The sequence below is a fragment of the Musca autumnalis genome, unplaced genomic scaffold, assembly GCF_047663935.1.
Source record: "Musca autumnalis isolate F117 unplaced genomic scaffold, ASM4766393v1 scaffold_5, whole genome shotgun sequence".
NCBI classification, from domain to species: domain Eukaryota; kingdom Metazoa; phylum Arthropoda; class Insecta; order Diptera; family Muscidae; genus Musca; species Musca autumnalis.
The window spans coordinates 108,952,476-108,970,887 of NW_027412088.1; the positions used below are offsets into that span (position 1 = coordinate 108,952,476).

At 34.6% G+C, this 18,412-nt stretch overlaps 1 protein-coding gene across 5 annotated transcripts in view; it reads right to left on the bottom strand.

Moving 5' to 3' along the window:
* Nucleotides 1-1,891: 1,891 nt before the first annotated feature.
* Nucleotides 1,892-18,412, bottom strand: part of Incenp (Inner centromere protein) — a 253,177-nt gene continuing 236,656 nt past the window's right edge. Inside the window, exons 1-8 of one of the 5 annotated variants that reach the window (XM_073956962.1) lie at nucleotides 8,222-8,366; nucleotides 8,051-8,132; nucleotides 7,834-7,987; nucleotides 7,096-7,770; nucleotides 3,357-4,308; nucleotides 3,178-3,292; nucleotides 2,446-3,106; nucleotides 1,892-2,371 (exon numbers count right to left, since the gene is read on the bottom strand). In XM_073956962.1, the coding sequence (XP_073813063.1) occupies nucleotides 2,178-2,371; nucleotides 2,446-3,106; nucleotides 3,178-3,292; nucleotides 3,357-4,308; nucleotides 7,096-7,770; nucleotides 7,834-7,987; nucleotides 8,051-8,119 (2,820 nt within the window). In that variant the 5' untranslated portion in view covers nucleotides 8,120-8,132; nucleotides 8,222-8,366 and the 3' untranslated portion in view covers nucleotides 1,892-2,177. Of the gene's footprint in view, nucleotides 2,372-2,445; nucleotides 3,107-3,177; nucleotides 3,293-3,356; nucleotides 4,309-7,095; nucleotides 7,771-7,833; nucleotides 7,988-8,050; nucleotides 8,410-18,412 lie in introns of those variants that run through there. The other 4 variants (XM_073956960.1, XM_073956959.1, XM_073956961.1 and 1 more) reach the window with 4 other exon arrangements.

Below are 18,412 nucleotides of genomic sequence, written 5' to 3' on the forward strand. Positions count from 1 at the left end.
ATCAATAGACTTCTTCATCTGTGTGACCCTCATTAACCCTCAAAATTTCGTGACGATCCGATCAAAATTGCGATCTGTAGAGTGATTTCCAAAAAAGTGGAAAAATGGGATGTATTACCGACTATTGTCATATCTCCATTATTTGGTTTGGTTTTTATTTGCTACTATTGTGATATCTTCGTTGTTTGATCACCTACGAGAACCTACTTTACATCATTAGAAAGGTGATTGCTTTTGGTATACCCCGTATAGAAGCTGAGATATTTGCTTTGGAAAAAACGTTGTCTTTTTATCCACATAAGTTTTTGCCCATTCCGACCCCTAAATACTATCCGACCATCACCAAAATCAATAGGCTTCTTCCCCTCCGGGACCCCGTCCCCGACGGACGGACGGACTGACACATAGCCAGATAGACTCAGCTCGTCGAGACATTCATTTTGGTATATATAAGTATGGGTCTACGACCATTATTTCGATGCGTTACAAACTTTTTGGCCAAAACCAACTTATAATACCCTCCCCACATACTGGTGTAGGGTATAAAAATCATACATTAGAAACTTCATCTCTGAAGTGTATTCTTTAACTTCTTCTTTGAACATTATACTCTACATCGTATTGTAAAGCCACTAATTGAAAATTGACTTAAAAAAACTGGTTTCCTCCAACGATTTTTTCCTATTTTTTACATTAATACGACCACAGCTTCCGCTCAAATTATAATTTTAAGAAATCCATCGGTGAATCGTGCTAAAACAGTTTATTTTACCTAAATGCGTTCAAAAGTTATGGTATATTAGAACAATTTGCGAGTTACAATACCCCATACCTCAGTTTCAACATAAGTAAAATTTCTACAAAAAGGCCGATATATAGCGTGTTTGGTGCATAAAATACATGAAATCGTCCAAAAACATATATGGGAGCTATATCCAAATCTGAACCGATTTCAATCAGCCCAATCGTAAACATCATGTCACCGTGAGTTTTCTCACTCTCGCCTCCTCCCTTATTATAAACATCATAAGGGAGAACAAAACTCACGTTCGTGAGAAAAATAGCTATCATAAATGTCAAAAAAGTGAGAATGTGATGCAATTTTCTCTCACTACAGAAATCAAGGTGAGTTAAACAAAAAAATGTAAATATGGGCATTTTTTATAGAAAAAATCGACGAAAGCGAATAGCATTTGTAATGCGAAAGCATTTGTAATGATAATTTATTGTATTTATTTGTGTTTTACGTTGAAGGTAACAAATAAAAAACAATTAGAAATTCTATTGGCAACTGTACTTGTTCATCCGTGTTTTAATGAAGCAAGGAAAAGCTTAATCGAGTTTGGCGTAATTTGGAGGCGGAGTTGAAGTTGGCCAATATCTTTCAGATATGGGAAGCAGTTCAGAATCATAGGATGGCAACAGGAATGGAAGAGGAACCAATCAGGAGCTACACCTTTCTGCAATTGTTGTTCCTCGATAGAATATTGTGAATATTAATGTACAGTGTTGTGCATATCAAAAGCAACAAATCGAGGATTTTGCATTAATTCAATTTTTGGATCCGTTTAAATTTTTAAAAATGTAATATTATGTGCCCAGTTGTTTTTTTATTATGTACTGAGAGCTTTCAACAAGTTGTTTCTGTACTTTGTAGTTGGATGGGATAACAACAACAACAATATTGACTGATGGTAGTGTCATCGGTGTAAATTAACTGTACTTTTGACTTAAATTTATCTTCTGGGACATGGTAGTGTCATTTTAGAAATAATTTGCATTTGTTATCCTAACAGGGTTGCCACTTTCTATCACTTTTCTCATACAAATTCATTCTCGTTCATTTAGGAAAACAACCTTCCTTCCGTATTATATATTAATTGGTACATCATTTTCGATATAATATACTTCTTTTATTTAAATAAAATATTTTCGTATTTATAATTTGAAACAATGTAAATGGTATACAACGAAAAACCAGTCATCAACTCGAAATTCGATTAGCCAGATAGAACGTAACATAAACACATTCCAAATTGAAAAGGGTAAATTGATAAATTGATACATGGTTACAAAATTAGTAAAATTTAATTTATACCATACGGTTTACAAATAAATAAAGACAATTTCTTAATAAACAAAACGATACGATTACAAAGACGTTGCGATCTTTTATTCTAATACTTTGGCAATTCGGAGTAACGAGGTGGCGTAGACCACAAGACACTGGAATTGCGTTTCAAATGGCGCGCATCTATGTTGGGGAAAATCTGTTTTAGATCTGGGGTCATAGGTTGAACCGAAAAGAAACAGTCGATGTAACACGATGGCGTGTACTCCTGTTTCAAAACATAAGGTTCACGTTTGTGAGCTAAAATGTAGGAAATATTTTTTGATAAGAATAGAATTTAGCAAACAGGTGTAGACATGTGATGATATACTTACATCGACTCCATGACGGAGGTGGGGGTCTCTTATATGACACTTTATCCTCATCGTCGGTAGAATCATCTTCGTGCAGCATTTCAAACGTATACTTTGATGCTGTTTTTGGTGGTGGTGGCATCATTCGCTGTTTGGCATGCATTTGTTGTTGCTTCATTTGTAATAACATTTCACGTTCCTTGGCAGCTTTCGCTCTGGCTGCTTCCTCCTCTTGCAAACGCAATTTACGTTGAATTTCCTCCAGCTCACGTCGTTTCTGTTCCTGCTCCTGCTGTTTCTGTAAGCGCTTCTCTTCCCGTTCCTTGGCTAATTTCGCCATACGTTCGGCACGCTCACGTTCTTTAGCTTCGCGTTGCTGAGCAGCCAGCAAATGTTTCTGTTCTCTTTGTTTCTTGCGTTCCTCGGCCAAATTATGTAATCCTTTACGGAAGTCGTCGCCACTGTTTTCACGTTGCAATGTCTTTGTGTTGGATGAGGCCGATGATGCACTCCTTTGTAGCATACCACTTGTTGATTTTTGTAGAGCCTTAGAGGCACTAGTGGGTACTTTCTTGGCAACAGCACTGCCAGTTGTTGCTACATTAGAGCTCTGAGTAGGTGTAAGAAACCGGCCAAGAGCGGGAGCTGGTAATTTTCCAATAACAGGGGTGGTTGCTGCATTCTAGATGGGTATGCATATAATAGATGTAATTAAGGTAACGTGAAAAATAAAACCTACAAATCAAACCTTACCGGTGTAACATTTTCCTTTTTAATACGTTGAGGTCGTTTCGACTGCTCTGACGCTGCAGCTGCAGCATTTTCAAAAGCTTCGACACGCATTTTTACAGGACTTTGAGCCAGGGGACTGTAAAGAAGACCATTTCACGTTTATAAGGAGAATAATCGGCAATTTTGTTTGGATTACTTACTTGAACAATTCGTTGGTACGTGATGGCATTTTGTACGAGGCAGCTTTAGAAGATGCTGAAGTTTTTGATGTCTTTGTTGCAGCAGAAGATTTAGATTTTGCGACGGGTACTGGTTCTGGTTCAGGCGCTGGAGGTTCAACTGAATCATCCTCTGTAAGAAGACTTTCATCATGAGGCATCGATGAGTCCTTAGCTGTCTCAAATGACCTTTGACCAACACCGTCATCATCATTTTTGTCTGCTTTATTGGAAGATGTTCGAACATCAAAGGTGGCATCTGCTCCGGAATTTTTATTTAAAGTTACGGTTGCATTAGGATTCCCTTCAACGACAAATGTAGTTTGTCCCGGCGTTACTTGGAACGTTGTCTGAGCTGGATTAGTACAGAACGTAGCATCACTTGGTACAGGACCTAAAGTCATTGTAGCATCAGCAGGAGTCGCGGGACCTAGATTAACTGTTTCATTAACAACGCCAGCCAATTTGGAATTGTTGACTGGTGGTGCCTCTACCGCGTCTTCGTATATAGAAGCTCCTCGTTTGGTTTGATCATTTTGTTGAACCGGTTCATCTTCAGTTTGAGACATTCGGCGGCCATCCATACTTCCTTGACGTGTTCGTGATGACACTGGTGATGGTTTATCCAAATCACTGAAACGTTCAACTTTGATAGGTCTTGGAGCTTCCTTCTTCTTACGTGGTTTCTTGCCAGTAGCCGAAGTTGTTGTCGAAGATAATACACTGTTGCTGACCATTGACGACTCTTCGAGTGTTGTTGTTTCCGCTTTAGCTCCCGGCGGTAATGGTGCTGGTACAGTGGACGGCGCTTTGAATACCGTATCGCCAGATGGAACATCAACATTGTCTTCCTGTGAAGGTAGACTAACTTTCTCACGTTTAATTTTAATACGTAGACCACGAGTTCCACCATCCGCCGATCCCGTGGAAAGGCCTATTAAAAAGGATATTAAAAAGTTATAAAAAGTTATATTGAAAAATGTTGTAAAAATGTTATCGTAGTAAAAAAGTAGCTTCTTGCAGGTTCTTGAACGAAGCAATTGCTCTGTTCCAGAACCAGCAAGAAGCTACTAGTTCTTACTACGATATTTTTTCCTTTATGTTATCGAAAAAATAGTAAAAATTAGTAGATTCTTGCAGTACTGGAACAGACCATATATTAACAAATATTGTACCGCCTCTATAAGCGGTGTTTTAGTGTGCGGCACGTCGTTCGGACTTGGAGGAGATAACATGTCAATGATATGAAGAAGTCTTTATAGGAAATAGTTTTTTTTCTGATGAATAATTTTTTTCTTCAAAAAATTTATATCTCTAAAGGGGAGTACACACTATCATTCAAAAATGACAGTCAACGTACTTTTAGGACAATTTTCGGGCAAATAGCAAATTTTATTTAGCTAAAAACGTTTGAATTACAATATATACGGTGTTATTTAGAGATTACAGAAGAAATTTTTCAGTTAGGCTTTGATATTCACGAAATAGACCTCGATGACTGTCAGTTTTGCTTGTCAATGTGTACTATACATAATATACATAATATACATATATACAATAATATACATCGAAAATAGAAATAAATATATAAAATGTCTTATGGAATTTGACACTAACATTACAGCCCAGTTCAGGCAGCTGGGTATTGCTGTTACCTTTTCTTGTTCTACCATGATTTGAAGCCCAGTGGGTTTGCTAAATCCGGTTATATATAAACGTACTTTTACATAAGGCACATTTAAATAAGGTACATGTACAAATTACAACAACTAACAAATTTACAAAAACAACATTATTGTTATTGAAAATGTAATGTTAAGCCTTTACCTAATTAACTGCGTGTTGCGTGTGCGTTCAAAAAACAAAATACATGTATTTGTTTTTGTTTTCAATTTGAAATACATGTATTTTGTTTTTGTATTTTTGAACGCACACGCAACACGCAGTTAATTAGGTAAAGGCTTCAAAGAAAATATTGAATAATAGGTCTTTCTTAAAATTTTCTCAGGAAAAACATATGCTCTGTTCCAGAACCTGCAAGAAGGTACTATTTTTTACTACGATAACATTTTTTCCTTTATGTTATCGGAAAAATAGTAAAAATTAGTAGATTCTGGAACAGACCAAAAAATACATTTTGAAAATCCTCTAAAGTAGAACAAATTGGAATCAAAATGTAAATATAAAGCATTCAGAACTGTCGTGAGTCCTTTCTATTGTACGCATGAAATGAAACGAAGTATTTTCTGGATGAAAATTTCGAATTTTTAAATTTCATGAGTAGAACCTGCCAATTTTTTTGAAAACCCAATTTACAAAAAAGTAAAAATAAAGCTGATTGTCACTTCTACATTCTAAAAATATGCCTTGCTTTTACCCGTGAAATATTATGCACAGAAGTAGTGGTGTGGGGTATCACATAGTCGGTCTCGTCCCGACTATAGTCTTTTCTCACTTGTTTTGAAATATGTATATGTGTCTGTAAACATTTTCGTCTTTTTACTCTTTTGTGGGGAAGATACCCAAATATGTTGTCACATAGACATTCGCTTTCAATTTATTGGAATTTGATGTAACTAACATCTGGAAAAATTGCGCTGTGCAGCTATTGGCCGGATGTCCGACACGTCTGAACAATTTCGGAAGCAATAAGGCAAAAAAAAAATCGTTCAGGTTTCGTTCCGATTTCTAAACGATTTTTCGGAGGGAAAACAGTTCAGATTTTGTACCGATTTCATTGCGATATCGGAGCAAATGTCGGAATTAAATTTCCGTTCCGAATTTCCTAAGGATTTTCTTCAGATTTCGTTGGGAAATCGATTCGACTTCGGTCCGACATTTGGTTCCGAAATTATGTCAACCACTTAATACAAATTTCGTTAAGTATAGATGCGTCTTCTAAAAAAATCGGTGATTCCAAAAACAAAAGAGAGAACTGATGAGCCCAAGTGGGGCATTGGACGAAACTAGTCCAATTAAAAAACTGTTTTTTAAATTTAAAAACAACAAAATTGAGACTATGCTGCATTATTTTAAATAAGAAAAATAACGCACATCTCAACAAAACTGCCAAAGTGAATCTAAAAAATGTTTAACTCCTACACGAAATCTGCCCCACTTCAGGAATTAAACAATTTTTTTATCTTCTAAAAGTGTGCCTGCTACTTCTACCAACCGATGTTGCGACCACCCAAAATAATATACAACCTGGGGATTGTAACTTCCAATTGCTTCTTTCACCCCACTAGGTAGAGGTCTGATATTTCAATTCACTTTTGAATTTTGTATAACATATCCAGAAAGCAATTAGGAGTGAGAACACCTCACTGCCACCTTCTTTTAAAGCTTGATCAATATTGATATTAGTTTAAAAAGATGGGACATGTATTTTTTATGTTATCTCTCACAATTGAATAAATAAATAATTATTATCTTCATAATTATCACAAACAATTTCGGTCTTCAGAAAATGGAAGACAAGTACACGTATAGATAGTACATACTGTTCATATCCACAAAGTTCATAAGGGTTTAAAATTTTTATGATATTTCTTAACATCTTATGTGTCGAGTAAATTCCAAGTACACATTCCCCATACTATATTCATCTCTCAAAAAACAAAAATTTCATCCCTTAAACTTCAGAACTTTAACAAAGTATTTCACAATAATTTTAGACATGCCCGGACACGATTTTCTAATATTAATAATAAATACTTACGTGGTTCGGCAGCAGCGTTTGGTTCCTTCGAAGTGGCTACTTGTGTTATCGTTTCAGCAGCTGATGCAGCACCTTCATCTTCAGAATTTTCATTTATAACAATACAATCAGGTTTTTGGGGAGGTAAAATAAGTATAGAGTCAGTTGACCTAATACTTGCAGCAAGAGATTCTTCAGGAGGAGATTCTGGATGTGGAACATTGATTTTAGGTTTCTGAGATGTGGAAGCTTTTTCATGCATCTGTGAAGGTCTTTGCTCATGTTCAAGTTTGACTTTAACGTCATCATTGGAAGGACGACGCAACTTATTATTCAAACGTGGTTCCTTCAGATTCTTCTCACACTTAATTCTGGCTTCGCGTTTGGGACGACCCGAGGTGGCAGCTTCCTCAGCAGGGACTGCAGCTACGACCGGAGCTGGTGGTGGTGGCATTAAATTAGAAGCCTCGGATTTACGCTCCACGGCTGAAGCGGTTGTTTCATTTGCCTCCACTTCTACTTCAGTTTGCCTCTTTCTTGGTATTGGTGCTTCTTCCTCTACTGTCGGATTGGGCTGCTCTATTGTCTCAGCAACAGCCAAAAGATCAGCATTTGAACGTTTGGTCTTGCGTGGTGAAACATGACCTTTAGACAATTTTCCTTTGTTCTTATTTTTATCGGCTAGATGATCACTATCTGAAAATAAAGTGTCGCTTTGATTTTATCCTTAAAAAAAATTCACATCTTATTCTTCTATACCTTCGCCCTCTTCTTCATTAAGTGAAGAAAGACGCTTTACACGTTTCTTGGTTTGTTGTGGTGACGCCGCAGGAATTTCTTTCAAAACTTCTTTTGCAGTCGCCGGTATGGACGACTGTCCAAATAAAATTGCTCGCAATTTGACTAACCATTCCTTATATTCAAAAATAAAAAACGAAAATAAGATATTCTTCAATAAAGCGTCTCTTCTACTCACCTCTGTTAATTCTTCAAGTTCCCTAGAGGCGCACTCAGTGATATCGTATAGTTGAACCAAATCATCCATTATTGCGTTCTTTCTGCTTCAAATAGTATTTTGTTACAAAGAAAACACACAACATTTATTTTAGGTCTGATTTTTTATTTTAATTGCTGCTGTACATCTCACTATTATTTATGATTGCTTCTCTTTCACACTCTCGCTTCTTCCTTCAAGGAGACAGAGCCACGCTCTTTCGGCCAACACGTACAATGGAATGAATTTCAGTGAAGAAAATTTTAAAAGGATTTAACCGCCATTATTTGGTGTGGATCGTGTGGAACATATGTACAGTTGCAAAAAAGTGGAAGAAATGGCTACCCAGGGTTGTAATAGGTTAAAACAGTGTTGCATTTAATATATGTACAATTCTTCAATTACTCAAGGAAGTGACGTGACGTATTGCACTATAAAGTCAAACTTAAGCCCAATTTACATCTAACAGGCTTTATAAAACTTGCGTCATTTAAAGCACTGTTCTTTAAAGTCATTTTATAGTAAGTCTAAATTTACAAAATCCACTTGATTTCAACTGTCAATTCCATTGCTTAAACGTCAAATGAAATCCAGATGAGTTTTCATTTGACGTATACGCAAAGGAATTGACACCTGAAATCGAGTGGATTTCGTAAATGAAAACCAAGCATTATAGTACGGTTAGACTTATAAATCCACTCGATTTCAAATGTCAATTCCATAGTATATACGTCAAATAAATCGCAGTTCTAAATCCACTGGATTTTATTTGACGTATATTGTATGGGATTAACAGTTTAAATCATAGTAAAAGTTCATAGTCTAACAGGCGTTTTATGCTATGTTTACATTTACGAAATCCACTCGATTTCATCTGTCAAATCCATAGGTTAAACGTCAAATGAAATCCAATTGATTTTAGATGAGATTTCATTTGACGTTTGAGCTATGGAATTGACAGATAAAATCGAGTGGATTTCGTAAATGTAAACGTAGCATTAGTTTAGCACTTTATGTGATTTCATTTTACGAAATCCTAGAAATAAATGATTTTTTGCGTCATGTATTTTGCTTTGCGCGCGCACATTTATTAATTTAAATAATGGCATGAAAATGAAAAATAAAATTTCACAATACAAATGTTCATCAACTAATACTAAGTATACATTTACGAAATCCACTCGATTTCAACTGTCAATTCCATAGCTCAAACGTCAAATGAAATCCAGATGAGTTTTCATTTGACGTATACGCAAAGGAATTGACACCTGAAATCGAGTGGATTTTGTAAATGTAGACTTATGTCCAATTTACATTAGCAACTTTTTCGTCATTTATTTGCCAAAACAGGCAACATTTTGCGTCATTTACCATACAAAAATAAATGACGATAGCTACGTCATTTATTCTAAACAACGCACGAAAACACCATACTATTATACGCAACCCTGCTTTTTCGTCATAAACTACCAAAAAATGCAACTGTTTTATGATGTCTTTGTTTGTTTGTGTGTGTTGTAGAAAAACAAAAATACTCAAACGATGACAAAAGTGAAAATAAATGGTTAAAGAACTTGAAAAAATTATGTTTTTTGTTTTTGGAGTTAATTTAAGATATTTGATACACATTTGTGTTGAAATTCCTATTATTCTGAATCATGATGAAATTATAAGGTGGCGTAAAACGGCCAGCTGATTGGTTTCAATCTGTCAAATATTTTGTTATTGTGAATAAATTGTATGAAAACGTAAACAAACATTTTGACATATTGAAGAATTTTCGGCCAAAATAGAGTTGTTGTTGTGCTACTTACGTGACCTGTTAAATAGATCTTGATTCTGAATAAATATATTGTGTGCGTGTGTTTCTGTTATTGTATATGTGTGTATGTGCGATTGTGTGCGTAAGCAAATGACGCAAAAAAACAGATGTAAATGCACTTCATGTGATTCTAGGATTTCGTAAAACGAAATCATTTAATGTGCATATGTAAATTGGACTTTACTATAAAATGACTTTAAAGAACAGTGCTTTAAATGACGCAAGTTTTTTAAAGCCTGTTAGGTGTAAATTGGGCTTAAGTTTGACTTTATAGTGCAATAAGTCACGTCACTTCCACGCACGCTTTTATTTAAGCTTTGTTCCTTTACTTTTTTAATGGTAAGGGTGGTAAAAGAGAAAAGTGTCAAAATTGCTCAAAATTGCTCTCTCATGAACATTTTTACCACAAAAGTAAAGGAACGGAAAAATTGTAGATCAGGCAGCAATGTCAAAAATAATATTTCACAGTTTTTAATTTAGTTTTGTCAGCGTTCTACTTTTTCTTCCGTTTTCTTTTTCATTGTGAAATAATCGTCAAACAAAAGTCGAAAAATCAGTTCTGCCATTTTTACCTGCAGAAATTTTGCTTGTAGCCTGTGTTAGAAGAGAAAGCCATTTTCGCTCTATCTCCACTCTCACTCTCTTAAAAATTGCTTCCAGTTTTGCCACTTTTCGGGGTTAAGGAACGCTTTGCAGGTTAAAAATGGTAAAAATGGTAACCTCAGGTAAGTAAAGGAACACAGCTTTAAATAATGGCATGAAAATGAAAAATAAAATTTCACAATACAAATGTTCATCAACTAAGGCCATGTTTATATTATAGCCTTTTGCAGGGTTAACCTTCTTAGTGAGGATTTACTTGACGTATACGTAAGTCCCGGTCCACACTAGAGCGATTTCAATGAAATAATTACATGAAATTATGCGTTCTTAGATCGAGTTCAATACTAAAGTAATTTTATGAAATTTCTGTAGTGGGGAACTCCATCTAAGAACTCCTAATTTCATGAAATTATTTCATTGAAATCATTCTAGTGTGGACCGGGACTAAACGAATTGCAATTTGAAACCCAGTGGGTTTTGTTAAATCCGGTTGTATATAAACGTACTATCATAATACGTTTAGACTATGGTGGATTTAGCAAATCCAGTCGATTTAAGTTGTAATTTTCATACAATGTATGTCAAATAAATCGGGATAATGCACTTAAACATTTTATAAGTGTATAGTCTAACAGGCGTTTAGGTCCCGGTCCTCAATGCGAAATGAAAACAAATTGCCACCCAGAGTTGGAATAGGCTAAAACAGTAGCGCTGTTCCTTTACGTGCAAGAATCTTCAAGTTTTGCCACTTTTTACTCGAAAAGCGTTCCTTTACTTCTGACACCATACAATTCATATGTGAGCAGTTTACAACTTTTACTACTTTTGCCGGTTTTACCATTTTCAAAAGTAAAGGAACAGACCAAGTGTTGCATTTAATATATGTACAATTCTTCAATTATTCAAGGAAGTGCCGTGACGTATTGCATTATAAAGTCAAACTTAATCCCAATTTACATCTAACAGACTTTATAAAACTTGCGTCATTTAAAGCACTGTTCTTTAAATTCATAAAAAGTTTGCATCCGCGGATGCAGTTGAATCACTACAAGTGTACAGTACAGTTGCCGTTGGAGTACATCCTTTTCTATGAATTCACTTATGAATTTTACAAGAGAGCGCGCAGCTAGGATGCACTCCATTTTGCTTCCACAGCACACAGTTAGGATGCACTCCGTTTTCGATCCAAATCACAACTTTTTATGTAGTATTTTGGATTGAATTTAAATGCACTCTTCGGATTGTGTTTTTAATCAATCCAAAGATGCAGTCATGGTAGAATGATAAAAGGTAGTCCCATCTCAAAAATTTAGGGAAATACAACTCTGTATGTCTGTACAGGAGCGTGTCAAATACAGAACAACAATAATATTGCATGACATTTTATAACAAAAACAAAAATATAGTTTGTTTATATTTTGAAATACATATAATACATCTGCACGTACTTTTTTCCTGAAAATAAAAAAGGAAACAACCGAAACAAATAACTTTTCATATTTTTGCAGGGTTAAACATCACTGGATATGGAGGAGAAGTGCTGAAAGATGGGCTACGAAGCCTTAGACCCTTAATAGCAACTATTAACAATTACAATTGAATGTAGAATATATGTATCATGAACATTAATTCAGAGGATAGTAAGAATGGAATACATCATCAATGAAAGGCACAAAATGATTTTCTCTTTCAAAACCCTATTTTGGAACAGGCAATGCAAATAATGTTAATTTATATAACGACAACAGCTGAATAACTCACTTTCCTTGAAATAATGAAAAACATGTTCCCATCCAAATTTCTTCAAGAAGTTCATGTTTATTACCCTGTTTGTTATTAACACACTTGCGGTACCTTCCTCAGAAAAGTTAAACAAAATTTCACTAAAATAAATCTCTAAGTCGATGGTCAGACTAGCACGGTTTCAACATGGCGACGTCAAGTTTATAGGCGAGGGGTATGAAGTAGTGAAACCCATGTACATGGTTTTCTGTGTTTGTTGTGTTGCCTCATCTCGTTCTTCGTTGCAAGATTTTTTCTTTAATTTTCTTTCATTTTTATTTTCTCAAGCAAATGTTAACAACAAAACAAACATAAATATATTTAATAAAAAACATTTAATTAATGAAATAGTGAAAATTTAACTATTAATATTAATTTAATTATTAATTTTAATTATTTTGTGTTGTTTTTTGGTTTATTTATGTCTTTTTTTGTTTTTATTGGTATGAGAAACACAACAAACGCGAATGGTAAAATAAAGAGGACACGCAAAGATCTTAAATTTCACGTTAACGTGTGTGGACATTAACGAAATTTGAAAAGAAACTTTAACGAAATTGGTTTCATGAAACCTTGCTAGTCTGACCATCGACTAAGTAAGGAAACGATTTGGTCTATACTTTTCACATTGTAATATTTATACCAGACGTAGATAACGATTCAATATGGCCTATATCGGTCCATTCCTTGGCGTACCTTTCACACAATATTTCAAAATTATTCGCAACGTGCAATTTAAGGACATGCGTCAAACTGTTTTGAGATGTTTACAGCAGGTAGTTTTCGCGGCTTATTGTAAGACGGTGCAATGGAATGGAATAACCGATTTGGTCGTCCCACCCACAGTACCTCCCCCACAAAAGTTACAAATGTATACCTTTTACAGACAACATGTACCCTCAGCCTTTAGGCTTAAAGGTTGACTGGAACGCACAATAACTATTCAACGCAGTATTATTTGTTCGAAGATGGACCAAATCAGTCCACGTTTTGGCATAGTTCCCCCTTAACGGTAACTTCGGATTCTAGGTATTTTGAAGATTTTAGCCACATCCGAATTAGTTGTAAATTGAGTTGGGAAAATAGTCCATATTAGGTTTGCTTCTTTTCTTCATGTCATAGTCAGAAAAGCAGACTGTCACGTCCACAAAATCATTCTTGGGATTATGCATCAATATCATCCCGAAACTGTGTAAATCTACAATGTATTGTTTCAAATGGAATATATTTATTTTTATTATAAAATCAGATTCCTCATCATTCATCATATTAATTTCACCACTGCAAATATTTGATGTTGATATTGGTGATCCATGTCTTCTTGAGACGACAATTGGAGTACCGCTCGACAATAAGCACTTCCAACCCTATTGATTCCACAAGATTTCGACCATGTTCTCACATTTAGGAACATTGATAACTTAACTATTTTGTCACAATTCGTTTTGTTGGATAAAACTCATTAAACTATTCTATATTTCTTTATTTTATTTATTTTATAATGACAAATGTCGGTATGTATGTGTTGGCATATACATACAATGTTTACCATGTCAAACAACATCAGTTTGACAATGAATGTACTTCAAATTCAAAATTTGAAATAAATTTTAATCAGATGTTAGCATGAAATTACCTTTCTTGTTATACCATGAGATGCAGTAAAAATGCAAGCTATTGCGAAATATCCCAGAATAAATAAAATGCCTTTATTATTTGTGTAAAACAACAACACAAAGAACTTTATTAAACACAAATTAAAAAAGTTTCCATTAAATTCAATCACATTTGAGTTTACTTTCTCCGTTTTCCAATTAATCCAAGCGCATCTGATTTTGCTTCATCATACTAAAGGTTTTTTATGTCCCGGTCCACACTAGGGTGAATTTCATTAAAAAATTTCATGAAATTAGGTGTTCTTAAATCGAATTCTCCACTACAGCAATTTTATGATTTTACTCTACTATGGAGGTCGATCTAGAGACGCATAATTTCATGCAATTTTTTCAATGAAATCACTCGAGTGTGGACCGGGACTATGTTGACTCCCCATCACAAGTTCAACTTTCGACATGGACTCCAACTGCACTTCATTCCATTAACAATTTCCGTCTCGTGAATTACAGCAAAAATGTTCGCAACTTCAGTTTTTATTTCTTTATTTTATAACAACCCAGCAAAAAGTTTGCATCCACGGAAGCAGTTAAATCACTGGTGCAAGTGTCACGAAGTGCTTCTTTTTCTATGAATTCCTCAGTGAATTTTACAAGGGAGCGCGCAGAAAGGAAGCACTCCATTTTGCTTCCGCAGCACGCATTTAGGAAGCACTCCATTTTGCTTCCGCAGCACGCAGCTAGGAAGCACTACATTTTTACAATTTTTACCACTTTTACGAGTTTTGCGTTCCCGTACACAAAATTTGTATGAAAATCGTTTACGACTTTTACCACTTTGTAAAGTACGGGAACAGGCCATTAATAAGACATTTTAATTTTATTCTTATAGGCCGTTTATATATAACAAGGTTAACCCAGTGGGTCTGGGTTTCAAATGTCATTTCCATTGTATATACTTCAAACAAATCCTCATAAAGAAGGTTAACCCTGCAAAAAACTATAATATAAACGCCGTATTACTTTAATTTCATTTGTTGAATGAAAATTGAATTTTTTATCGTTTATAGATAAAAGTGCTTGTTGGATGTAATCCAAATGTGAGGAAAAGGATTGCCTTTTTCATTAGTCCACTGGAAGCGCATCCATGCATGTAATGAAATCCTCACTCCAACTTGCACCACTTCCATTTTTTTTTGCTGGGAAACTCTCCGAAATGTATACACTCTTGTTTGTCTTTTGAAAAAATAAACCAACTGTTTTTTCTGTAGGGATCTCTACAGCAACTGCTTATAAAATGTATGTTACGGAGTGCATTTTTCATAACTCTGTTGGACTACATCGAAAGATGTTGTGAAATCATAACTCCAACTTCCAAAATTTTTTGCTGGGATAGTAAGTTTACATTTACGAAATATACTCGATTTAAACTGTCAATTCCATTTCTTTAACGTCAACTGAAATCCAGATGAGATTAGCACTTTATGTGATTTCATGTTACGAAAGTGTTGTGTATTTAAGGGGTGTTTACACTGTCTATAATATGTCATATGAGATGTCAAATTTGCTACCTGTGAATGTTGTACACATATGGTCTGTTCCTTTACTTTTGAAAACGGTAAAACCGGCAAAAGTAGTAAAAGTTGTAAACTGCTCCCATATTAATTGTGTGGTGTCAGAAGTACAGGAACGCTTTTCGAGTAAAATGTGGTAAAACTTAAAGATTCTTGAACGTAACTAGGCGTTTACACCAGACAGTTTGTCTTCAAATACAACTCTGATTTACTAACACATGCATACATTTGTCGTTTGTCTCTCAGCTGTCCATCAGTTTTTCACAGACAGCCGGGTTGACAAATTTTTGACATTTTTGTGAAAAATAAGTGAGATGATAATTCAAATGTGCTGAAAACAAAAGAATATGTACAAAACAAAATATGTGAACGGAAAACAAAAAGAAATCGGTGATTTTCATTCATAATTTTACAACTGTTTTCGCAGTTGTCTGGACGCCTACGTCACACAGGCAAGTTGTGGGATTTTGACAATCAATACATGAAGTCAACTGTCCTGTCATTTGTAAACGCAGTGTGACCACTATGAAAATTGTCATCTATCAAAATGATGTTTAAATTTTTTATTTAAGGTGTGAACAGAATGAAATACGCCGCTTTTTTCAAAAGCAGTTTCATGTAAAAGATTAAAGACCAAGTACTACCTAATTCAAATGCTGCCTAATTCATTTGAATTAGGTAGTACTTGGCCTTTAGTCGTTTACATGAAACTGAGCGTGAAAAAGCGGCGTATTTCATTGTGTTTCTACCTTTAGGGAGTGGTCTATTCGGCCATGTATTTTCGTATGCAGTTGTGAAATTAATTGTTAGAAGAAAACAATTTTACCAAAAAATTAAGGAAACAAGGCATCATGGTACAATAATTCATAGGTAGGCCAGGTATGAGAATCGCCAAAAAAATACAACCCTGTCGCTATGGCTTAAAACGTCAAAATAGTTTTGATGAATGATAACGTATGATTATACAAAGAAGAAGAACGAAATGTTGAAATGAAAACAAAACAGAGTTGAATTTTTTTATCAATAATAAATATCAACTCTGCATGTCAACACGGTTTTGACAGATTAAGCCATAACAAAAAAAAAATTGTAATCAGCTGTTAGCTGTGGCCTAGCTAAGAATTATTGTACCATGCAAGGCATATTTATACAGGGTAGAAGTGACAATCAGCTGTATTCTTACTTTTTTTGTAAGTTTAGTTTTCAGGATGTAATAGGGTCTACTCATGAAATATGAAACTTCGAAATTTGCTACCATAAAATACTGCTTTTCATCATGGTAGAACAAATATAAGGTAAAGTTAATACTACAACAAATACAACTCGAACAACAACCACAAAGGAATTTGTTTTTGTTTGTAACGTTACTGACAGTTGTATTTGTAAACAAAACAAGGAAATGTCTATAAATTATTGGAATTACTTTTGTTTGGCGATAGTTTGGCTGAAGGTCATTAAAAAGATTGTTGTTTTATTTTGTTTGATTAAATTTTATTTCCAATATTTCAATTGTCTTCGACAATCATCCTCAGGGATCTATTATTAAAAACACAATTTTATTATTACAAATTATAAAATACAAATGTAACACAAAAATATTTTATTTACATTTATTTATGGAAGAAGAGCGACTGTTGTCTTTCTAATGTCAACGTCAACTAAGCTTTTGTCGGTACTTATGAACTATGTTTCTATACATATGTGCATACAAGTCCGTTACATATATTCCTGGATTTTCTGAGAGGCTCTGTAACTCAAATATTTATAATAGAGACAACTACCAACTAGCTTTAAGAACTAATAACAATGTCAACAGTATGTTTAGCAAAACAAAAAGTAAGACTAAAAAGGAAGATAGGTGCAATTTAGTATATAGGATAACTTGTAATGGAGACGACGCCAACATATGCCAAAAGGTATATGTTGGCACAACTAAAACCAAACTTAAAACACGACTCTCTGGACACAAATCAGATCAAAAGATGGACAAGCCTATTGAACAAAAAACAGCTTTAGGGGCCCACTGTATGAAAACGGGACACAAACCAGATTTTAAAAACGTTGACATTCTTGCACATGAAAATAATTACAAAAGACGATATACTCTAGAGATGCTTCATATTATTAACACTCCCACGGACAAAAGAATTAATTATAAAACTGACACAGACCACTGTGCACATATGTGTAGAAACATAGTTCATAAGTACCGACAAAAGCTTAGTTGACGTTGACATTAGAAAGACAACAGTCGCTCTTCTTCCATAAATAAATGTAAATAAAATATTTTTGTGTTACATTTGTATTTTATAATTTGTAATAATAAAATTGTGTTTTTAATAATAGATCCCTGAGGAAAACATTAAACTCGTTTGACAAAAACATACAGTTCACTTATGAGCTTGAAGAAAACAATAAACTCCCATATTTAGACGCTGTGATAATTCGACAAGGCAACGCTATAACATTAGATTGGTACCAAAAACCAACTGCATCTGGACGATTTATTAATTTCCATTCAAAACACCCTAGACGTATGAAAATAAACACGGCCACAAACTTCATTAATAGAGTTCTAAATATAAGTGATCAACAATTTCATGACGCCAATGAGATAAAAATACGCCAAATACTATCCAAAAATGAATTTCCAAAGAAGATTATAGATGACCTAATAAATCATGCTAAAACGAACAATAACAAGAAGGAAAGGGAAAATGAAAAGTCATACAAGTCCGTTACATATATTCCTGGATTTTCTGAGAGGCTCTGTAACTCAAATATTTATAATAGAGACAACTACCAACTAGCTTTAAGAACTAATAACAATGTCAACAGTATGTTTAGCAAAACAAAAAGTAAGACTAAAAAGGAAGATAGGTGCAATTTAGTATATAGGATAACTTGTAATGGAGACGACGCCAACATATGCCAAAAGGTATATGTTGGC